At 38.7% G+C, this 26003-nt stretch overlaps 1 protein-coding gene across 4 annotated transcripts in view; it reads left to right on the top strand.

Moving 5' to 3' along the window:
* LOC135497023 (zinc finger transcription factor lin-29-like) overlaps positions 1-26003 on the top strand; it is a 172620-nt gene that overhangs the window by 26006 nt on the left and 120611 nt on the right. For 2 of the 4 annotated variants that reach the window (XM_064786673.1, XM_064786668.1), the window contains exon 1: positions 15615-15695. The exons of the other annotated variants lie outside the window; for them this stretch is intronic. In XM_064786673.1, coding sequence (XP_064642743.1) covers positions 15667-15695 — 29 coding nt within the window. In that variant the 5' untranslated portion in view covers positions 15615-15666. Of the gene's footprint in view, positions 1-15614; positions 15696-26003 lie in introns of those variants that run through there. 4 annotated transcript variants of the gene reach the window in all.

Here is a 26003-nt window from a genome sequence, read left to right as displayed (position 1 = left end):
AAGATAATACAATGTGGTAAGTTACAGAAGAAAAATCTCTTTCCATCAACATGGAGAATCGGCACCACATGTAAAGAAGGTATACATCAGTTTGGTTTGGTTCAAGGTAGGATTACCTGGGAATGATCTCGGTGACCAACAGAAAATGCTGAAAAAACCTTCTGCCCTAGGAACCAAATCAGCCTCATTATCAAGACTAATCTTATTAAGACCAATCTTGTTTTCGAAACCAACTAGCTTTAATTCCATGAGAAGATATTTGCTTGGAGATGTACCTAATTTACGGTGTTTCAGGGATTGATTTTTAACCATAACTGCTGTCTCAAAAACGAGGCACAGTGCTGCATACACTGTAGATAGTGCTGTTCTGTGAGGTGTTTCAGGATATGTCCCCTTGCTCATTGCTAAAAGTGTCTTGTTAGCGAGGTTCTGTTTACATCACATTGATTATTGATTATTGCCCTAAATATGCCTAATGTCATCAAACACGTTCCTTTATATGCATATTTTTAAAGCTGACAATATTTTCCGGCAACTTGTCCACGTTTCTACGACAACCCAATGACGCCACCTCATTCACATTTCATTCCGATGATTGTTCTTGAAACGAAGAATCATTCATTCTTATAATCTTAATCTCGATGTTATCTCAGGGAACGATTTTTACACATCCCTTCAAAAGTCGTTCTTTTTGAAAAAAAACCTACACGATCCAATCATAATCATCAGAATAACTGAAGTGGAGCACAGCTCTCAGAAACAAAACCTTTGTTGCAGAATTAAACGCTCGCGATTACAATTTTTTTCATTTTTACTACGTTGTTGCTATGGTAACAATTCATATTGAAAGATAAATTCATCTTTGATCTATGTAAGCAGTTAAAATTTCATTTTCCGTGATGTTGGTGTAAGATTTACCCAAAACAATGGCGGGGACATCCTCCTCCTCTTCCTCATGGCTTTGTGGCCTCCTGGACCAGATTGCTTTGAATAGGTAAGACGAAATACTCTACTCTTTACTTGTCTTATTGTCGTCCCGTTCAAACCCAACATCCCATTGCGCTAATCAGCTATAGGCGAAAGCCTCTAGTGTATTAACTACTCGAGTGCTGCAATGTATCGATGCAGCAGCTAGCGTGTTAGCATAGATTGCATGCCATAGCTTCTACCGTAAGAACGCAATTGGAAAGACGAGCATAACATTCTGTTTTGTCCTGTGTCCCCACCGCTTTAGTTACCCTGTGCGTGGTGAATATACATATAGACTGTCGTTAAGAGGCTAGAGGTCATGTGACTAGAACGTGCCCCACGGGATCACATCACGTTTTTTGCCGCATAAGTAGAGACTGTAATCACATACTTACGGGATTAGCGTAATGATGTCATGTCCTGTCATGTCCGTTTAACCTTCTACAGAGCAGGATGTGTTTTGGGAGTGTGGAAAAGAATGAGCTACTCTGTAGGCACCCGTCTCCCTCCCCAAGTAAAGGTATCTTGGTATCTTTTGAAATGGTGATCAGATCAGAGACTAAGTGTCCATGATTTTATGTGAGACTATCAGCTGGTCTTCTTCTGTAATCGCTTTTGTGTTGTTCTGTGTTCTACTACTTCTGGCGGTTATTTGGATTGGTACCCTGTAAGGGTTTCTGGGATATGAGACTCAGCAGAATCATCTTTTGAGACACCTCAGATGTGGGACCCTCTCTAAGGACAAAGAGGTTGTGTCGCACAAAAAGAAAATCTTATCTCTCTGGGGATGATGAGTTGGGCCCCCTCAGGTAGTAGTTGGTCCTTCTTTAAAGACACCTCTCATCACGGGACCCTCTTTAAGAAAACTTTTTTCTCGGGAGGTGATTAATTGGGTCCCCCTATGGTATTAGTCTGTTCTGGTCCTCGGCCAACTAATGAGCTGAAGATTGTGTGCTTGAGCGTCGGCCAGTGGAAGGCGACTGAAGTAAAATTGAGGTTGCTGACGACATCCCTTGGAATAGCCAAGGGGTTAGGCCTATGATATCTATCATAGAAGGCTGTTTTTGTGAAAAATTACTGTCGGTGACATTTTTTGTCACGCGGGAAACAAGTGGTTTTGTGCGAGAAATAAACCCTGCCACCAGTCTTATCCCATCTTACCACCGTCCCAAGGCTAATAGCCGTAAGATTACCGATAATGCCCTTGGCAAAAATCAGCTTTCCGTGCTGCAGCAGATTGGAGATTATTGGTGTAAATAGTTTGTGTGACCCGCTACATCCAACAAATTGTTTCTGAGTTTTTTATGGCGGGATTGATTGTTGGTTAGATATTATAGTTTGCTGACATCTCTTATTAATATGGTCTGTTAACTCTTATCTGAAAGTCAACTTCATTTAAGTATAATTCGGGCAGTTCTAAAACGTTTTCTTGTTGACATGCAAGATGGAAACAAATGATGACGAATGCGAGGATTTAATGTGAATTGATTGCCCAACTTTTCTGCAATTGAACTTTCTTGTTCAGTGAAAGTTCTTCAGTGACAGAATAACTCTCTTCGAAATCTGTGCATTAATATTGAAGAGACATGCAATATTTATCACTTTAGTGGGCAATAATAAGATTGCTAGTCTACAGGCAAAACCATTTGACGCAGCACTGTGCGATAAAATCAAGCTGGCTTTAGAATTATAGTAGATCGTAGCTTTGTCTGCAGGTATGACCTGCTGGTAGGCTTGCTCAGTCAAAATGCTGTCCACTCTCATCGCAGAGTTGTTGCATCCTTTGAACCCTAGTAACAGTGGGAAAAGGCCAGTATGTTCCCTGCCGCGGAATTCATCTCCCAGTTACTTATTCTCACTTTTCCATTGATCAGTCTCCAGATTCACCAAGCCCCTTGTGATTGAGGTTTCTTGGACCGTTTAATACAAGCCACCATTAGGGGCACCAAAGTAATTGATCCTACTTGATGACTAGATTGATGCTGGTAGTACCAGGTTGAGGTAATGGTTGAATAAGTGGGTATCAGCTAACGTTGATACGGGAGGGCTGATTTATATCACCAACTGTTTGGGAAGATTGTTTTATATTTGGTTGAAAATCGTATATTTTTGTAGTAGTGTACGGAGGACAACATTTTGATGTCATGTCCTTTCATCACTGGGGATATCGCTGGTTTTTGAATAGTATTCAGTGTGGAGTAACCTTCAGCTTCTGATGGTGTGACTGAAACTCTGAAGTGCCTTGGAGCTGTTACACTATACAACTATGTTTAAGGTCTAAAGCACTTTGCAAACAAGCAATTTTTGTCAGTCTAATCTGCAACCTAGCCATGACAACATGACCATTGATTGCAACACCAATCTCTCCCCCCTCGAGATATCCTGGCTGTTCATGCAATACCCACAACATTGACATTGCACAACTTGTATTTTTGTGGGGTGCATTGTTGACGGGACACGTTAGCTCTGCTAAACCATTTAAGAAAATAAGCACGACCATTATATAATTTCATTTGCAATACGCGATTGGAGCTTACGATGAAATTATCAGAGCTAAGAGATTCTAGAAATGTACACACACTCGTTATCGAGAAAAAATCCAATTTCTGCGGTAATTAATCTGATTTGTGAAATAGGGATGGAAAAAATGCTTCTGAAGCTGAGGATGGATTTGGTGGTTGTGATGAGGCAAGAATGCTAGTCTCTTGGTTGAGAGTGTTTTGTGATCAGAGAGTGGTTGTCATTGGAGTAACGGGCATCAATCTCATAACCTGAAGGTCTTGGGTTCGACTGCTGGTGGACTCCGGACCCTGAAAAGGAATCATGAGATAGATTTAGAAATAATTTTTAAGGGAACGTGTTCATGCATACATGTAGGTGTAAGTGTATTGTTGGTGTGTTATGCGCCATCTCAGGGTATTTGTGAAACATACTTGTGTACTCCTGTAGCAAAATAGAGTCTATGACGAATGTCAGAAACTTGGTGGTGTAGATGGTGATGGCCTGTCATGCCTGTTGAACCAAAATAGAAATTCATGCATACTCTACAGCATCAAATACAAAAAAAATGTGCCCTATAAAGTAAACACAATCTGTGGGACATATCCCTGAAGGTATACAGTGTTACCCGCAATGATTTCCCTAATATAATTCCATGCAATGAAATTAACCTCAGGGCTATGGGAGTTGCATACAATGCAAATTAGAACTGGAAGCTAGGCTAGGCGCTAGTGAATTAATATAATACACTAAATGAATAATAAAGTTGGTGGAGATTGGGAATCCCTGTCAGTCAGTTGATCCCTTGGTGCGACACAGGAATGATATTTTCATAATCTGAAGGCAGCAACTGAGGGGCTAACTCTTTATGGACTAAGCGTAAGATGTTGTTACATAAATTTACAATTTAAATCACCTTCTAAAAATGTTTCGACTTATAGGTTCCAAGAACAGGGATCCGCCTTCTAGTCCTCAATTTATTTGTCAGTAACCTAGTGTTACAGTCATGTCAGCCAACACAAATGCTTTCAGAGCTAAATAGATTTGGCCTGGCACAGTCCAACACCTATGTATCCTTCTACTTGGGCGTCCCAGTCAATCCTACTTCACCAACCTTTTGCATAAATTTCCCTAGTGACAAACTAACTGATGCTGCCACTCACAAATCAGACTCTCATTATTGTATCCCTTATTTTATTATCCCAGTGTTGATGAGTGATATGTCTGAGGATGACTACTGCCTCCAGTGAAAAGGGCTGATAATATTTTCAACTTTCCTATTGAATACGCCCTTCTGAATAGGGGAGGTCCTTGTCCTGAGAGACTGAAACCCTTTTTCTCTTAAAAGGGCCATCGGTAACTCATCATATCGCATTTCGGCATCAGTCAGTGCCATGATTGGGTGACATCTGACCGTTAGATTCCTGTCAATCTGTCTGTCATAAAGAGCATTTTTAACAACCCCTGCTGAAGGCAAACAGTCTGTTTACCAACTTTTGACCACATCCACTTGGCCCCTCTTCCCATTTTGCCCCTCTCCCTAGGGCGAGAACATTACCATAATTATCAATAACTGCTGAGCACTTAGAGGCAATTATTCTATTTGCAAACCTGATATCACCCTGGACCCTTTGTGTCCCTTTCTAAGGGTATTGTCAAGGTGCTATCACAAAGTGTGGCCCCTTATCAAAAGGGGGTGATAACCACATTAGGGACCATTAGCCTTAGAAATGAAAATTTGCCAGGTCTGTATCATTTCAAGTTATCAGTTATAATATTTAATTGTGCATTCAGGTGTTGATACACCCTAGAAGGGTTTTATTCATTGCATCCTTATTGTCATTCCTATTCTGTATTCTAAAGAGGCATTTTGGGACAGCATCCCCTCCAACAGAAACCGTACAGCGGTGTTAGTTGGATATTAATTTTGCACATTTAGTCTATGCCCTTGTCCTTGCTGAAGTTGTGAACAAAGCCTGGCTCAAAATCCTCGAAACACACTAAAGGAATACTTTCCCCTGGTTGCAATTTTTGCAAATTCTGATTCATATCGTCTTATTATTTTACTGGATGTCTGCAGCAGAGACATTCCTCAGGGGACGATGGCGTCTGACTGGCCATCATATTTCGTGAGGAAATCTGCAGAAAATGAGGCAGAAAATAATCAATTGGTTCTATGCTGTCATTGTGGAACCTACATATCAAGGTCACCTTGGTGGTTCTGACCAACACAGCCTTTTCTTGGTCATATTTAATATCTTATTGTTTTTGTTTTTGTTTTTCGTCATGTCATTACCATTCATTGTCTATGCATATTACTTCAGTTTCTAAAGCGCTGTAAGGTCCAGGGCAGCTGCATCTACATGGAACTTCTTGGTCATATTTAATATCTTATTGTTTTTGTTTTTGTTTTTCGTCATGTCATTACCATTCATTGTCTATGCATATTACTTCGGTTTCTAAAGCGCTGTAAGGTCCAGGGCAGCTGCATCTACATGGAACTTCTGTTATTGAGATTACCTTGGAGAATAGAGTGATCAAACTATCCTTTTTGTACCGCCGAACCTTTCTTCAAGGATGCTCCTATGTCTAGAGGACATGTACTGTTTATCTAAAAGTCATTTCATTGCAAGGGTTTTTATTGAGGACACTTTCCATGATTTTAGAGGAGTTTGTACATAATTTTTGTGGTAAATTTCGATGGTTTTCACAGCATGCCTTGAGGGATCAGTACATTTTCGGTGTACGATAAAGAGTAATAATGTCATCGAAAAATCCAATCATGATTGGCTTGTATACCATCTAACCACGCTCACATCTCGACTCGTACATCACACGATGACTAAGCGCTAAAAAGGTCACTTGACCTTATGGAAAAGATATTCCTACGACCTCTCTCAATGACCGGCGTAATCCTTGAGGTTTTTTTGTGGACGACTTTGAAAATCGAGGAAGCCGATTCAAGAATGACCAGTCTTATATTTCTAATGGACAAGAATTAGTCTGAGTTTTGTTTTCAAAGCATTCAGTGTTTGGATGATCAGGCTGCATAGAAACATTTTATGTTTCACATGGTGGTATAAGGAAAATATCACCATGCCTAATCCTAGCAATGGAAACAACCAACATAACAGAGACCCAGTTGGATCTTGTTGCCTGAATAGACCCACTGTTACCCAAAACTGACTCTGTGTTATAAAATGTTTCCAGTGTTGTCTGATATTTACCCATGGGCCGAGTTTTGCTCAATATAAATAGAGCGTTACCGAATGAGCACCCAGTCTCTCTCGTATCTGGTTTTTGCCAATTTAAATATGTGTTTTACCCAATACAGAACCAGTCGGCATCGCATCCCAGTGTTGCTAATTTCCTGCTGTTTTGCCTACATCCAGTGTTGCCCAATACAGATCCAGTGTTGCCCAATACAGACCCAGTGTTGCCCAATACAGATCCAGTGTTGCCCAATACAGACCCAGTGTTGCCCAATACAGATCCAGTGTTGCCCAATACAGATCCAGTGTTGCCCAATACAGACCCAGTGTTGCCCAATACAGATCCAGTGTTGCCCATTACAGATCCAGTGTTGCCCAATACAGATCCAGTGTTGCCCAATACAGATCCAGTGTTGCCCAATACAGACCCAGTGTTGCCCAATACAGATCTAGTGTTGCTCAATAGATACAGTGTTTTGCCATATATCCGAATGTCACTCAATATTCACCTTTCCCTTGTGCTACCAAATAAAGATACAGTGGTGCTCAATATACACCCAGTGTTGCCACCAGATAAACCAACATCAGCCCATTGATATTGTCTAATGTCATCAACACTGAACCAGTGTGCACCCAGTGTTACTCATTATGCACCCAGTGTTACCCAGTGTGCACCCAGTGTTACTCATTTTTCAACCATTGTTACTCATTATTCACCAAGTGTTACTCAGTATGCACCCAATGGTACTCATTATGCACCCAGTGTTACCCAGTATGCACCCAGTGTAACTCATTATGCACCCAGTGTTACTCATTTTTCGCCCAGTGTTACTCATTATTCACCCAGTGTTACTCAGTATGCACCCAGTGTAACTCATTATGCACCCAGTGTTACTCATTTTTCGCCCAGTGTTACTCATTATGCACCCAGAATATAGATTCAATGGAACCAGTGCACTGAGGATAATGCTCAGGCAGCCTGACAGGTGTCCTTACCAACGGCCACTAGGCAAACTATTGGAAAAACCATGTCTCGGAGATTGACCAAGAAAAACGGTGCCGCCTTTCCACAACCGAGTATGGTGTGACCTGGCTTTTGAAATATACTATGTTGCGTTTTATTCACACTTGTTGTATCATTCACTAACGGGAAACCTGGAATAGGTTGTCAATCAAAACATAAAAACATATAACGATATATATTGGATAAAGATCATTTATCGGATAGCAACCATAGACTAAAGTTGATACTTCATAAAAAAGTTGTTGCGCTCCTTTCTTTGAGCAACATGTACAGTTTTACCCTCCCATAGAACGTAGTCATATCCATAAAATGCCTTGAATATTTCTTTAGCGCAAAAGAGAATGACATGTCTCATGAATAAAATTCATTTGTAGTTCCCCTTTCTGCCACTAGGGCAATAAAGGGGCTGTTTCATTAATAGTGATATAAAATAGACTAGTTTGCCGCTCCACCGTTAAGGCATTAAAGGGGTTGTCTTATGAATATGATAAAAAGACTAGTTCACAATTCTACCATTCACTCTCTCACTCGCAGTTGCAATTTAACATTTCTATATCAACTGTGCCACACAATTCTACCATAAGGGGGTATTTATATGCAGAGAATAAAGTTTGTGAGATTCACCAATACATAAATAATGCAACATATTCCACCAAGTAACCAATTTCACCAGTATTCCTACTTTCTTCATGTAAGTGGGACTCTCATCCTTCATGTGTTTCATGAGACATCTTCTTTAAGAAGTGGGTACCAATTGGCGTAGAAAAATACGACATAATATCGGATAAGATTCTTTATCAAATAATTAGCAAGTTAAAGCCGACACCGACAAAAAATTGGCCATATCTTTTTTTCCTGCTAAACAATGCACAGCGACGTGTAGTAGCTTCCGATAAGGGTGTCAACCAAGTATGCCGTAATCTTGAATAAAAACAAGTTATCGAAGATTTTCTGTTATTTCATCCATCGTCGTCTTTTTATCAGCGTAATTTTTCTGCCGGCACCCTTGACATGGGATACATGAGCAGAGGAATGTGGCACAGAGCATGTGTTTTTTTCACCGAGGTTGTGTTGGGCGTATTTTTTCTTACCAGGTATTGTCAATATGAGAGAAAAACTTTAGGCCCTGGGGGTTGATCCTAAAAAAAGCTTGCAAGTTGTATTTGTAACTTCTTTTGGTGAAATGACACCTCTGTTGCAAGGCAACCTCTCTATTAAGGACACTGATAGTGATCAGGAGTTTGTCAAGTTCCATTGGCTTTGACCTCTGTGATATTGACACCTCCTTGTTATGGACAGCACTTGTCAAATCAAAAAAGTTTCCACTACATAAATGTAGAATTTGAATGTACAGAGAGAATTTTGAACTTATGAATAAGTTCAACAATTTTGGTGGGAAAACCTAATCATGCATTTTGTCCCCGGATTTAATGCGAGTACCCCGGTAATGCGACCATTCAGCCTCGGTCACATGAGTGGTCGTGTTACCGGGGTTCCACTGTATAAGGTTATTGCCTAGCCAAAATTGTAAGAATATGCTCGAGGATACTTTCAAAATCAACTTGAGCCAAATTGTGATGTATATTTTTTAGTTTGTTTATAATAATAATAATAATAATAAAGGAATTTATATAGCGCCGCTTTAAATTAAATTGTCAGCGGCGCTTTACAATACATACATAGATATAAAACAATTTAACCATAAAACACATTGAATAAAACACTATCTAGTGGAAATATAGGTTAAAAAGGTGTTTAAAAAGAGTATAATCAGTTTGCATGGAGAAATATTAGGATTAAGGGGGTATAATTGAGGCAAAAAAAGGTGGAAGTTATCGAAGTTGTGTCAACCCTAATTACTCACTGTGAAGCCTTATGTGCTCGGTAGAGATTTTGTCATTTTCATCATTAGTTTGTTTCATTTTTGTTTTATCATTTTTGGCTCACCGTAGGTGAGTCTATATAATACCGCAGTGTCCGGCGTTCGTTGTCGTCCGTTGTCTGTCTTCTGTCGTCTGTTGTCCTTTGTCTGTCGTCTGTCTTCTGTCATCCATTGTCCGTCGTCCGTCTTTGTCGTCTGTATCATGTTTTTTCACAGTGACACGTTTCTGATCTGCTAGGGCCAAGAACTTGAACGTTTTTACTCAAGATTCTCCCAGACAGGTGACCTCTCACACTGAATTTCGGTCTTATCTGATTCTCAACTTGGCCTACAGGGGGCCAAAAGTGATAACCTAAAAAGTGTGATGTCTCACTTGTATTGAAGTGGCTCATTTTCGATATCAATCTGATGGTAGGTTCTCTTAGCAAGGATATATCACATAAAGGTTTTTGATTTGACCTACTTTTCAAGGTCACAGTGGTCAAATGGCCATTTGAGTATTAAGTATGGCACGTTTCTTAACCGCTAAAGCTATGAACTTGAAACTTGGTACACATGACCCCCTACGTCAGATAACCTCTTGACGCCAAATTTCGGTCCAGTCTGATTCTTGATTTGGCCACCAGTCATATGCTCCATGTAAATCCTTAACAAATGACTAGTAATGACATTGTTTTAGTATCTTGGTGAACATGTTGCTTGGGATCCAGCAAAACAACTAAAGAAATATAAATTTATTTTGAGAAATTTTTTTCAGGGGTGTCGATGTCACGTTTATGCTAGGCTACATTCAACCGTTCATCGTTATGTTATTTATCATTTCATTTGTGGTCTCCATGGGTAGATTTGCAGTGAATATTTAATTAGAACAGGCTGGTGGCAATTTCGATGACTCCTCTCGACCTGTGAACTATTTATTTTCAGTTTCAGAAAAAGACTTTTCTTGCATTTGCAGTGACAATTCGAAGATCCCTGCTGCGATAAGATAATCACCCTTAGGAACTTCTTTGAACTTTGATTGTGAAAAACTATGTCCTGGAGAGTTTTATGTGAGGTTAGTTTTATAGAGATTTTCTGTTGAAAATGCAACAAAATTACTAGTCTTCAGCGGACAATCAATAAGACACTTGTCGAATGCACTTACTAAATTTACCTATCTTTTCTTTCAGGTAAGTAACACCTGTGATGTAACGAGATAAGTAAGGTAGGACTCTGAGTGTTAAGGGGGAGGGCAGATAACAGTGGTACAAAATTGATGTACAGACAATCTGTTGTCAGTTTAAAGTTAGGACTATGAACTTTAGGAACATTTTTTCGAAAATCTTGAATTAGTACCATCTAGTTTCGCCACAGTTGCTTCTGGGAAATTTTCCGTCTTCAATATCCATGAAAACGCATCAAGCTTCACAGCATCCAAAACCAGAATTTCATGCCGATCTTTTTTAATGATGGCCGGTAAGGAAGCTTCACTTCAAAGAGAAATTCAGTGAAAGAATCGAACGGCCGTTCATCTTTGCCGCGATGGTGTTAGGCGGTGTATTTGTGATAAGAGTAGCTAGGAGAGGTGGGAATTTGGTTTTACTTTGATAAGATATTTCACAAAAGTTTCTCTGTTCTTGCGGAAAGTTTGCCACAGGGACGAACTGATGTCAGCGGCGACGACATTGATTCAAACTGATGCCTCGGATTTGTTAATCAATGTGATCAGCAGGGCCACATTCAGATGGGACAGGGAGCGTTGTGACCTCCTTTCATGCAGATGTGGGACAAAAAAACAAAAGGTGTTTTCTAACCTTTCCCCTAAGAGCCTACTGCACCTACTGAAAACTCGATCATTGACACTTTTTGGAACACCCTGACTATCAGCTGCAATATGAACCAATCCACGAACCACTATCAACTCGTGAAGGAGCATCATGTCCCACTGCCCTCTATGGGCCAATAAAACATCCCCTCCGGGCTAAAAACAACTATCTGGAGAATTGTAATGGGCGTACGGCACGAGATACCGCGCGGGGAGAAGGATAATGAATATGAACTGTTTTGTTGATCCGGTCATTGGTGAAAGATGGGCCAGGATTCTGTGCGGTAGCATCCGTTTAGATGTTGGATTGAACTAGCATTGTCTGCATAATGTATTGGGTATAGTTTACTGATTATGGTAATTCTTTATTTCTATCATACCGTAAAGTGGGGTGAAAAGCTGGCCCTTGCGGTGAAATTGCCCAAACTCCCAAAGTCTAATTTCACCCCACTTTCGGCGAGTTCCGGCACCAGCCATCCCATTTTAAAAAGGCCCCGTCCAGATTATCAAAAGACAGATAGACATTGCCTCTACATCCCACTATAAAGCCACTTTCATTCAATTTCATTAAAATTAATTTAAAATAACTAATGATGTTCTTTAAAAAAACTCTTGAGCCTTTGTCATTTTAAATCCACCAATGAATTAAAACCCTTAAACGAAACCACACTCCATCCCTAATTTGCATAATTTGATCTAAAGGTGATATGAGCATGTTTTGCGGTGGCCCGGTATTGGGAAAATGCTGTTTTATGTGGTCATAAATAAATGAAGGCTGAGCTTGAGCTTGCTGCAATGGTGGATTGGATGAATTTTCTAGTAGATGTTCTCAGGTGAGTGTCTCCTTAATAGCTGCTACATGTAGTATGACTTGGAACCACAATGGGAACCTGTACAAGTGGGTGTCCCTCTCATCATTCAGTGTACATGTATGTATCAAATAAATTCCTTGACAATTTTGTAACTTTTGACATTTTTGCTCCATTCCTTCTAATTTTTTTTCTGACATCCATCATCAAATCATAGTTAAACAATTTCTGCAGTGATTTGGAAACACTGACCACCACAAAAATATTTATCTCAATAGCATCAGCCACCTATACCCCCTCTGTGCCAAAAGAATTGCAACTACGAATTTCTCATGGCCATCAGAAGTAAAGTCTCCTTCAGATAAGAGCTTATTTGTTGGTAACCAATGGTCTTATTGTCCTTGTACAAGAATTGTGGGGAAGTTTTCCACGTAGAATGAACAATCCTTTGTCAGACCTCCACTGCGCAGTATAGAATATTTAATGTCTTTTTTACCAAGGTTCCGGGTCTTTTATAGCAGACATTCTAGAGTATTGTTGTTACATTTTTGTTTTTCCTTCAAGATGCAGCAATAGTTGGGATTAAGTGCGCAATCCTAAAGGATATTGGTGGTTACTACGGTAACACTGGTGTGGAACAAGAAATATTATCATCAATTCATGAAACTTATAACTTTGTGTGGTAAAATGGGAAGATTTTCTAAAATCGATTTCTTTGACTTGACCAGCTTATTTTTTCTTAAGCTTTTTCTCAACTTTACTATTTGTAATGACCGACATCACAAGATCAGAAAAAGTAGATCCTAAAAACTTTTGCTGCCAACTTTAACCTTCTTGCTGCATTGGGAGGTTGGATCATATCATGTACCAAATCTCACTGACCCCCCCCCCCCCCCTCCTCATCAACCCCACCCCGGTATGAATTCCTCAAGTATCACATGATATGCGAAATGTTTGCTTGGATGAGATGTAGCCAGGACAACTAAAACAAAAACAGCAGTAATATGCCCCACAACTAAACCACTGGATTGACAATGTAGCTACCTCCTTTATTTCTGCAATTCACAAAGTTCTTAAATCGTGAATCAAGATTATTAGCAATTGCATAAATTTGGCAGTTTGCAGTAGATGAATGGGCAATAATAACATTTGATCAAAAACAGCACTGTTATTAGACGAATGCATCACTGAATCAAGAAGTAACAATAATTGTTTCGGACTTAACAACGGAGATTTCAAATTGACACATTTAATTGAGCCGAAGTGGCGATCCAGCACTAACAATCCCTTTTAACGAGGCTGTGTAAATTAATTACATTACTCACTACAAAAGGAGACGGCTTGGTTTTTGTGACGGACTATACTTAAGGGTCCTGTAAATCTCAATGGGAATTTGAAAAAGAGCATGAAGTGAAATGAATGGATTTCTAGGATTTTATTTGTTGTTCAAATGAGAGTGGCATTTTTACATAAAACACAGAAATAAACATGTGTTCCGCTATAAGAGATTCAATTTTTTTTCTTATGAGGGGGGGGGGGGTGTATACTTTTGTGGCAAAATTTCCTTCTATTAATTTTTGAAAATATGAGGACTTTTTCTCAATTTTCAAAAATGGGTGTTGGGCGCTGAAAGAAGATCTTTCAAATGAGTCGGAATATGTTCTAATGACCGTCGTTTGGTCTCTATTCAACTTTTACTGGGTTTTGGAAGTACATATAATATGGGAATGCTGTCACGGGAACGGAATTATTTGGTAGTGTGTTGATCAGAAAAAACAATCTGACAAGTGAGTGGCTTATGAAAGACCGTTCCTCATTTGAGAGACTGTCTCTCTATCATAACACCTGCTGAAGCATGTACTGAATATTCTTAATCTGAATTGCTATTTTTGATATTTTACCAATTTCAAAGACAGTATCAGAATATTAAAACATCACTAGATGTATATTGTAATATTAATGATTTATAACGAAAATATGCATATTTTGTAACTATTACCATGTTTATTAATTTTGGGCCCACATGTGACTATATATTCTTGTCCCTATCAATAACTTTATTTTACATTCATATCTGATATGTATAATTTTGGCCTGTTATACTTTTTAAACATGATGCAAGACAGCTAGTATAAAATCACCTTCAGACCTTAAAGGGGGACTATAGTCAGGAGCAGAGGGGCTAATTTGGCCATCTTGAGGTGACATATATACGCAGTAAGAGCCCTGGGTCATGTAAGATTCAGCACTAAATATATTCCTCGTACAAGCGTGAATAATTTCGACGTACTGTGAGATGTGAGAGACCCCTATTAGCGACATTGTATAACTTCATCTTGCCTGCCTAGCTGCTGCCTATATTGTCCCTCTAAAATGCCTGTTTGCTTCAGGATTTTAAAAGCATTTGCGGAAACCATCTAAAAATTATACATGTAATGCCTGGAGAATCAATTCCGAAACAACCTGTATAATGGCAGGTGTTTTATGTATGAGGGTGCTTACTAATAGGATGTGAGTTGGCCAGAAACTGTTTTATTTTAAATGAAGCAGCTTTTAGACCATCGTCACCATCATTTCAGCTTGAACTTGAAATCCTCAAGCTATTAGAACTCTTTCAAAATGAAGTGAATGCCAAGTTTGAAGGTGGGAGCCAGTTCGTTGCCTTGCCAAAATGGTGGTGCCAATGGCCAACCTTTAAAACTGCCTTCTATCCTTTAAATAGTCAAAGACATATTTTTTGTCCTACTAGTTCTCATTTTTTTCATCAAAGTCAAAAGTTAGCTTTGTTTATATTGTGATAGACTGTTCATCCATTTTGGACTTATTCATTTTTGTTGACTCTTGCTGTGGTCACTATTAGGCTACGACTCAGACTTGCCCAGGCATTTGATTTTGCATCAGTTTGGTAACATAGGCCCTTTAAATGGGGTCCACTTTAACTTTAATGTTTATATTTGCCAATTAATTTCTCCTCCCAATTAATTGAAAGAATAACTAGAAATAAAACATGCATGGTACTGTAGTTTTACTGCTCCCAGAAGGCAGCAAAAATGAGGCAGAATATTTTGAAATTTCTTATGATCTGCAATTCTTTGGTTGCCATGGCAGCAAACGATGCTTGTTTTAATCACTAGATAGGACGAAAGAATCTCATGATTACCTTTTTATACGAAATCTTTTCAAACATTGTAAAATTTGCACCAGAGTCGAAATTCTTTCATGCAAATGGCTGGTGACAATTTTTATAGATTTATTGTGTTTATTTTTTAACTTTAAAAAAACATCTGCCTAGTCTGTGGCACAGAATACATGCATAATGATAATGCCAGCATAGAATCTAGTCTGCTTTTTCATTATCTCTTACGAGTGTTGCGCCATATTGTATAACTGGGGCAGTCCCATTTTTCGTGTCTGGGGTAGTTTGAGTACGGATCTTCTGGCCAATTCGAGGGGCTCCGGCTGACCCGATGTATGGCGTTACTGATTATTTGCTACGGTAAGTCCGTCATTTTACAAATCTTCAGTTGCAGAAGTCCCAATCTAGTGATTTCCACGCTGTGACAGTGCAGAGCTCGTCTAGAGAATCGATCTATGTTAACATTTTTCATTAGTTTTTTATGCATTTCTCGATGCAAGCCATGCTGCATGCAGTATAATTGCAATAGTGTAGTTTGGTTGTTGTGTGTTTCGGTGGTTATGCACGGCTTTTTGTACTGTTTTTTTGCAATTGGGTCATGATGTTTTCAAGTCATATATACACTTAATTAAGTGTTTATTAGGATTAAAATGTCACCACATGATGTAAGACAAAGTTTGGATTCCATTGGATTTCCTGACTTCATGAACTTTCAAAACTAATTCGTGGGACATTTTGTCAGTTTTACTATCCCGTCGTAAAATCATGAAAATTTTTCAATATAATCGCTAAATCGTCCATTAAGCAGTACATATTGTTACTTTCTTATTATTATCTTTATAGATTTATACTTTTATTGTCTGTTACTTCTTACATTTATATGCTGAGATTGTTGCTTCAAATTTTATGAAAACATGAAATTCTTATGAAAAGTTTTGTGAAAAATGGCGAGAAAAAGAATTTTGCAAGTTTAGACATGGAGTTGTCTGGCTGGTGGCGCATGCGCCATCGACGTCATCACCAAAAACCATTGACTCAAAATTATGATCGTACACAATTTTGGTACCCAACTTGAAGTATCTGCGAGGAATAAAAATATATTCATGTATACATAACACATAAAAAGTCAAATGAAAATAGTGAATTGGGGGAAGGAATGTCAGTATTCCTGCTCATCACAGTTCAATTTTTTGTATATACAATGTACGAATATTACATTTTTTTGCAGTTGCATATTCAACTTTTTTTTAAAATTTGGGCGTGAAAAAAATGGAAAAAAGAATTTATGTCCCCAATTTGACTACTTGTGGACTATTATACAAGTTTATGAACATGATGAAGGACCTTTGCCAATTTTTCATTGACATTGCACCAACTTTGTGCCTACATGGTTTACAACAGGCTCAGGGCCCCGGTTGTTCAAAATCGCAGAATTCAAGTTATCCCTAACGGTTACGTTAAGTATCATTAAAGACGTTATCTCTTTCAGTTAATCACATTAAAATTTTCACGTTAAGACTTAACGACTCCGTTACAGTTAACATGATTTTGAACAACCCAGCCCAGGACTACAAAATGAACGTGAAGATGATGATTAAAATACCGGTGCTTATAAATGATAAACTAACATTATCAGTATGAAACTTATGAATTGAATATCTCCACTGATGCCAAATTTGAAAATTTAATGTCTTTTAGTCAAGATTGATGAAGTGACCCATCTCTGACCTGAGGCATACATAACCCTCTTCCAAGAGCCCAGGCTGTTGTCCCCTGGTGCAGCTTGGCGTGACAACAGTTGGAAAGTCCAGTTGACAACAAATGGTAGATGGTTTGGTAGTGCTAATCTAATTCTGTTGACCGCCAAATTTTTGCAGCATTTTTTTTCTCGCCAATTTCCCAAAATACTTAGAATACACAAATTCTCTTGTTTTTTGATTGGAAAATATTTTTTACAATTTTTTTTTCTTGTTTTAATTTTTGTGAATCAATATTATTCATGAAATCTGCGGCTAAAAAATATAGGTTATGTGTGTATTGATATAACATATTTGAATATAGAAAAAACGTAGATTATGTGTATATTGACATAATGTATTAGAATATAGAGATGTCAATTGTGATGGTGCCTGTAGGGTACCTGCAGCTACAGGATTACTTCTGCAGTCACAGAGTCACTTTTCCAGTTACAGGATTACCTTTGCAGTCACAATTGTTGCTGTCACTGGGTTACAATGGTACCTGTTGATCTGTTGATTCGGATATCATCACACGCCCGTGTCACATCTGGGACCCCCACCCCCACGGTGTAATGAAAGTTACTTCTGGCAGAGAGATCTTGATCTGCCTGAAGAGTGCTTGATAGGGATGAAAGTTCGCCACCTATTGGTAGATAACCACTCTTTTTCAGCTCGGGTTTTCCAATAATGGTCATGCAAAATATTTTCTGTCCAGATACCTTCCTGATTTATTGCTCAAAGTTTTTTTCAAATTGTCTTCCCTTTCACCGTTATGCACAATGGCTACAGGAGCGCATGGCCCACGACATTTCATTTTTTCTCATCTTTTTTATTTTTGACTGATTTAAATTGACTTGTTTGTTTTGAAACGTTTCAATATTTAGACACTACTGTCTGCAGTGCCATTTAACCGGAACTGTGTGCAAATCAAATAATGATAGCTGTCATTGTATTCCATTTGGTGCCCAATAATCTAGATCTGTGTCTATCACGTTTAACTGTTCGGTGCCCAACAGTGTTAATCTACGTCATTTGAGAGGGTGTCCCATGCATCCATTAAAGCAATCGTTTCCTTGAAACAATGTAAACTACAATAACTCCATCTGATGGGCAGTTCTGAAAAATAGCAATTCTGCTGTTTGTGCACTGTATGTTTGGGTTCTTGACCTTGGGTTGGGTTAAAATGGTCTTTGGGTGAGAAGCACTGTAGGGATATTGGTAAAAACCCTCAGGCACCCAGGGTATCTATTCTGGCTACTTTCCCTTTAAAGATATATATTTCTACAGTTTACACTATACAGTGGAACTCCAGTCGGCGACCACCCCGGTAACGCGACCACCCCGCTATGATGACCACAAGTCGTCGGTCCCGAATGGATTCCTGTCTAATTACCTGTACAAGGCCCCTGGTAACAAGACCACCCTGGTACCCAGACCACGACCACTGGATTGGGCGGTCCCAATGACCAAGTTCACCCCTTCAACCCGATCAAAGGGCCCAATTGCCATAATCGGTCGTGACCGCGTCTCCAATTTACCCAGCAATTAACACCTCGGCACAAAGCTCTCTCTTGATTATTATAACACCACAAACAGTGGCTATCATGAGAATCTATATGAAAACTTTTGTACGAGCAGTTACTATCAGTTGAAAACTAATAAACTGTGTATTACTAATGTTTTTTGAATCAATTTATCCGTGTTTTTTTCATCATTCAGCCCTGTCAGTGTTTTTTGGCTTTGAACATTTTTCAGAATCAGAAGAAAGAAAGAATTTCTGAGTCCGAATATTTTTTTCACTTGTTGTTTTGCTGCTGAGGAATGAGGAAACATCATCAGCCCCAAAAAGAAATTTTATTTTCAGAACTTTGAACTAATGAAAACATTTAAATCTGAAGGATGAAAAAATTGAAATGAAAATGAAATGAAAAAAGTCCAAATATTTTTTTCACTTGTTTGTTTTTTATTTTGGGCTGTTAATCGAGTTCACAAACCAATTAAACGCAATTCTTAAAAACATTTCTAGTTTCAGTAATGAATGGGAACTTGAAAATTGATGCAAAATAACATGAGTCTGCTAACTTTATACCAGGTTGAATATTTGAATATTTGAATTGTTATACGATATTATTGTGATATCATTTTGGCTGGTTTTCCGTCAACAGAGTTCTTAGTCTGGGAAAAGATGTCGACGGAAATTGTTCACTGATTAGGAAAAAATGTTAATTTTCCTAATGGAAGAAGAATCTGGAATTACATGTAGGTACATGGGAACTGATTAGGAAATGGACCCATGCCTAAAGAGTGGAGCGATGAAATCATCTTAAGAAATCACACGCAGAAAACTATCGTGGAAAAACTCCTGATTACGCCACGCTTCAGTGATTGTGAAAAGACCTATGCAAGACGTTTTTATTCAGGTTTATTTTTCGTGTGTCAATTATTTTCATTTCATTACAAGATGCTGGAAGAAAGGGTTCCCGCAAAGAATGTGTCGGGAATTACGCTGCCTCTCCGTTTTCTACATAGATGCTGCCATCGTGCATGCCCTGATCCTCGGAGTTAAGCTGGTATCCATGGAAATGCATCATTTTGCATACCGTTTTTTTTGCTCGCCTCATTAGCCAGATAAATTCTACAATCGTCAAGAGGGTTAAAGATGTAAGACCTAATTAGAGTAATTAGTGAAGTTTGTTTAAAACTTTCATGTTAATTAAAACGACCGTGTCATGTCATTTTAACCCGTCATTAGCTGAAGACATAATACGAGATACTCCTACACTCGTCCTCCTCGATGATATCGATGCACTGAACATTTCTCCGCAACGCCCGAGGATGAAAAAATTTCCTGGCCTTTGCATGAGAGCAGGTGTGTGGTAGATAAAATGGTGTTGATGCCACATCGATGGTCACTAGCACCAGCAGCCTGCCTTCATTTTTTGTGGGAATCGTAGAAAGTTCATAATCTTCCACATGAACTAGTCCTTGTCCATATTTGTCTGCAGGCTGTGCAATCATGCTTGTGTGTGTGTGTGGGGGGGGGGGGGGTAGCATAAGGCTGTGTCAATTAATGTCACGCTGTCTATCATGAGATAACCTTTGATATTTTTTACAGTCTAAAGCTTGTGCCCCTTACCGCCCTAAAGAAATTCACTTCTTGTGAGTGAGTAACATGTATAAGCAAAAATGAGGCCCTCCATCATACTTTTCGTGCGAAGACGAAGCCTGGAAAGAAAATTGGCAAGAAATTGCAAAGGCCTTTCATGGCATAAAGTTAGACCATTGAATCGAGGCAATGATAAACACCCTGGCTGATATAAGGTATAACATCTGACAATATCTGAGAGCTTTCGGCAATGATAATTGTACATGTATGATACAGACATTAGGCTTAGTTCAATAGACAAATTGTTATACCTAGCATGGACACTAAAATTAACCTGAAAAGGTTTGTCAAATGTATGTGTGCATCCATGTTCCTTTACAGTAGAACACCTCATAACCTTAACCTTGTATTATATATTGCAGGGAGCAGACAGTGTCTGACATTTTTGAAAGTGTTTCTATTATACTATGATTTTCTTCTCTCGAAGCCTTAAAGGCCCAGGCCATGTTTAAAAGATTTGTAATTGTATTTGAAAATTTCCAATTGCACAAATACCAGTTGAATATATAATTGTGAGTGTGCCCTACTCAAGTTATGGAGTACAGGCCACCATGTTTAAGGCAGATCTGATAATAAGATGTCACCCATGTCTAGGGAGGAGGTAGATACAATCAGTATTCTCAGGGGGCCAATTGATTTAAACGTCGTACCTCCGCATTAAGGAGATGACAGTCACTAAATACACAATAAGATTATTACAATGCTACAATGTATCTATAATCTTCCAGTATACCTCTAAACCTTGCATAATGACATGACCACATCCACAGAAGATCTTTTCATGTCATTCCCCAGGGGTTGGGTTAATATGAGAGAGTACCTGCCCACTGATGGCCCCAAATCACTAGAATACGCCAAAAAGTTGGATATATTTCAAATAATCTCCCCGATTGTCATATGATAACTCTGATCTGAACATAATGAGATTTGTTCTGTAATCCGCATTGTATTATGATCAGATAGAAGGTAAGACTCTTACATCAACAACTGAACAACCTGCCTCGCTCAACAAAGGTTTGTTTTGTTTTGAGCATAGTAGCGGATTGTTTTCATTTTGATAAGAGTCTCTATTTCTCGGGATTGGGCATCTGTAAAACATGAATAAGGAATAGGTGAAATGAAACAGAAATGAAATATCAGTAGTATTAGCAGTTTTCTTATTTTTGGTTTTTATTGTTTTGGGCTGTGACGATGTGACCCATTAGAAATTGCAGAAAAGTTTATTTGGAAGGAAAAATCTTTTGCCGACTCCAACTTCGGCTGAATCTTGGGACTTGGCTACTCTTTCATCTTCAGGAGAGATCAGTGGGTTCAAAGGTCTGACCTGCCCTGAAATCAGCCCTAAGGGAATAGATGTGATAATTTCCTATAAATGTATCCTCGTGACTGCCAGGTTCAGTTTATCTTCATTTCTTGTTTCAAATGAATAAGGTAAAATAGGTCAAGGGCTAAACAGGTCTGTCTTGCGCCTAGTTCAGCCCTTGATAATAGGCATGGTGTTTCCCTGAATAGTTCATTTACCTAACCAGCCTGTTTTGGGAGCACAAAATTTCTGACTTTCTTGATTTTTTTATATGCAAAAAGTACTTCTCACCTCACGGTTCACAAATTAGAGATAACCATGCATTTGATAGATGAACACAGCACCAACACTGACAACTACGGCCAATGCAGCGTTTTTCCAAATCTAAAGAAAAGTTGGCCATTTCGTTATATGCAAATAAAACGATATTGTTCCAGTTCTTTTGGAGTGAAGAAGGTGCGATAAGTAAGTTTATGTAATCCCCTCGAAGTTTTTTTTGACTGCCTAAATTGTTGCTGGTCATCATGTTGAAAACATAGGAGTGTTCTAGAAATAGCCTTGGTTGTATTATTCAATCCCTCAAGGTTCTGTAGGATTTTGTGAATCATACAAAAAATGCCTCGTTTTCTGCTATAAAGTTTTCTTCTTGTTTTAAAATATTTTTGTTAAGTTTGGTCACATGACAGTTAATTAAGGATAATTGAATCGAGGACAATACTAATTCAATGAGATAAAAAAATTAATTTGATACTAGCATTTTTGACCAGAAATTTACTTGTTTGTGAAAATATAAAAATATAAAAATGTCACAATGTCAATGAATATTTGTCTCATTATAGTTATCATTTATCATTGTCTCAACGTTCTTAGCAAGACTTACTGAGTTGCAAAAAAGTGGTTACATCACTAAGAGCCCAACACAACAAACAAATTTTCGAATCCTTTCTGCCTGTTTGGATGGATCTACGGTAACCATGGCGACAGCTTCGTGCTGCAGCAAACGATGCATGGGAGGCTGGGAGTAGCATGTGGCAGGAAGATTGCACAGCATCTTAAAAAACGCTGCGAATATTGAACTAGCGCTGCTGAGGTTAAGGATAAGGTGAACTTTGGTGATCACGTGATTTCAAAAAATGTTCTTTTTACAGTTTTAAACTTTTATAATGTCTGTCGCTCTGTGATTTGTATTGTTTATTCCTGGATAATACAATGTACAATTAAGGCCTGATAAGATTCATTAAATAACTATAGATTCGTTCAAAAATTCTTTTTAAGATATTTTGAGGATATTTTTAGGGTACTGTACATCAATTTTGATATGGACAGTAAAGTGCAAAAAGAAAATACGTTTCATTAACAAAAGATTAACTTGTGTGAATCAACTGATAATAGTCAAACAGTCTTAAGTAAATGCCGTGTTCTGCCTGTTCCTTGGTTTTAATTTGTGATTAGTGCTGCACGGTTATCTGATGTTTTACTTTGTGTGTCAGATGAGGCAACCACAACCTGTCTTTTGTGGTCGCATACATTGGGCTAGTCATGACAATCACAAACGAGATGTCAGCAATGCACAAAGTAATCTAAAACTCTGTCTGCAAGTGCAAAATGAGAAGTAACACAAGGAGTTGTTGGTGTAAATCTCTATTCAGGGTCTCTGCCAGAAGGTTCGTTGGGTACGTTTCATGTCCCACTGATGAGAATTCTTACAAATTACCTGACGGGTCCTCAAAAATCTTCGAGATATGAGTTTTCATTTAGCATTTAAATCAATTAACGACTGGATGTTTGCCCGTGAAGTATTTCCATTTCCTGATGATTTCTCTTCAATTGACCAATGAGAAGTGACCAATGCTGTAAAAGTGCAAAGTGACTTGGAAAAAGTATAAAATGGTCAAAAATAATTAAAAATCAATAGCATGGCCATGCCCCTCAATTGTTCAATCCAGCATCAATTGCTCAACTACTCCTGTTTCCGCAGCCATGGCCAGAATCCTCCCAATTCAGTCTTGCAGCAGTAATTCCGCAGAAAATGCTTCCATGCGAAGTGCCGGGGGGCTAAATGTGCATTTTCCATGCCAAGATACCATTTCCTGTGTAAAAAATGCACTAGCTGGCGATTATGGTTTGTAGTATCTCCTTGTGCTGTGTATCTCTGTGCATTGCACGATAGGTACGCAATTTTTTGCGTCCACGGTCACGAATTGATAAGTTGATTGATTTGGTATTACATGCCTGGAGCAAGGGCCATTATATAGCCACGTTTTTTCTGCTGTTAAGGGCTCTCTGGTGAAAACAGATCTCGATAAGGAGGAATGTTATTGGGTTTATTTCGTGCTAGATTGAACAGAGAGTATTGTACACAATCTTCAGACTGCTATGTACAAGTCTTTTTGGCACGGAAGTACAGTAAAATCTCTCTAAAGGAGACACCATTGGGTCTTGAAAAAGCTGTCCTTAATAGCGAGGTGTCCTGATTACATAGGTCAATGGAGGTCAAATTGAATGCAAATGACAAATTAAGAACGTTAATCAGTGTCCTTATATGAGAGGGTGTCCTACTAAGGGAGGTTTCATGCTATCAGTACTCTCAAGCTCAGCACAAAAAACGGGTCTCGTCTGTGTTACTGTTAACGGATTCTTGGCTCACATAGACATAGCATCACGTACTGGACTTGAGTATTTGGCAGGAGTGATATCTATTATTGATCATTAGTTACCTAATTATTGATGTCAGTAACAAAAAAATTGTGTCTTGGTTTGTGAAAAATATATTATCTGAAGTACCTAATTTTATAGTCGACATCTATTTATACCCCTAACATTCCCTTGTTTTGGCAGTAGAGGGATAAGAGAGAAAATGCTGGGTTTCAAAATTTATATTTAGGACTTTGCAGAGTACCTGTGAAGGTGCGTCCAAGAATATTGATGAATATTGATTCCACCAGCATTTGGTGTAACTTTTGGAGGTACATTTAACGCATCTGCATTGCAATCAAAACTCGAACTGAAAACTATACAATTATCCATGGGGTCTTGCAATGTTTCCAACCAGCTCTCCTTGGAAATACAGATTAATGTAGATTTAGGATTAGAACAATATTTTGATCCGTGGAAATGTTTCTGGATTGTCATTACCAGATGACAGCATAATCGTAAAACAATCTTTTTCCGTTAGTTTCATTCTGTCTTTGGGCATTTTCTTCTTGAAGCTCATCTCCTCTGTGATCAGTGTTACCAGTTGTGGCATGCATTTTTGCCATGGACAGGCATCCATATTCTAAGTCTAGCATGCTGTCTGCCTGTGGACAGACTTGCCTATCCTTGATATGGCAAGCATTGTGTCTTTGAACAGGCAGGTCTTTTGTCTAGTCTAAGTTGTAAATTTCTTTAGCTATTATATATCATTTCTTGACTTTCTCAATATTCCTCCTTATATATTGCCAATTAAAGTAATTTGGATGTTGAACTGATGATTTCTGTATACAATGTTTTGTAATCGATGGTCGACGAGAGACTAATAGACGTCTCTATAACCAAGTAATTTTGCTTGAGATTTGGACATCACTGCAGTGATCCTGTTGTGAGAAGTCACGGTCGAACTGGAAGCCATTTTTGCATGAAAACCCCACATATATCTCATGCCAGAGTTGTCCCTGAGTTAAATAGTTCAGCGTAGCGACCATCTGTATTGACAGAGTCTCAATAGGAAGGGTTGATGATTCCCGCCTAAAGGGAACATGGTAAAACGCTTATGAATGAGCAGGGATAAAGCTGCATGGCATATTCTAGGGTTTGTTAAAGTTGGAGAAGAATGATGTAGGTTTTGTGTACATTTGTGTACATTGATGTATGTTGCATTTGGTCTGCTTGATTTTACATAGACTTGCACAGGGAAAGGGCTTTTGGCAATGTTAGGACCCTTGGTGTCAGCGACATGAATGCATTTATGCAAATAGGATCATTAAAAATGACTCTGACCTGTCTGATGTTGCTGATAGCAAGAGTTTAGCAGGAAAGAGATTCAGGGTTGTTCAACTAGAGTTGGTGAATATGTTTATGCAAATAGGGTAATTGAGAATGACTCTGCGCCTGCTTGTTAAGGATGGTTTTTATGAAAAAGGGACTTAGTGCTGTTCAGCTTAGTCAGTAAGCGCAATGATTATGCTGATTGGGAAGGATGTTGAAAATGACTCCCTTCTGCCTCAAGCATGGGTTTAAAATCTTGGGTTAACATAAGGGCCGACTTCAGATGATGTTGGGGCCCTTGTAAAGATGAACACTGCATCGGCGTAAACATAAACATTTAATCATGATCACTGTCTTCAGCAATCTGTTCTTTCCATCCCCTGGAAAAACACTGATATCCAAGCTGTTTTTTTTCATTAGCTTTCAGTTCCATCCCATGTTCATGGGAAATCCTTCTACCAGTGAGATACTACCTTGACCTTGATCTACGCAAA

Source organism: Lineus longissimus, chromosome 12 (genome assembly GCF_910592395.1).
Source record: "Lineus longissimus chromosome 12, tnLinLong1.2, whole genome shotgun sequence".
Classification (NCBI taxonomy): Eukaryota; Metazoa; Nemertea; class Pilidiophora; order Heteronemertea; family Lineidae; genus Lineus; species Lineus longissimus.
This window is presented reverse-complemented; position numbering and strand designations above follow the sequence as displayed.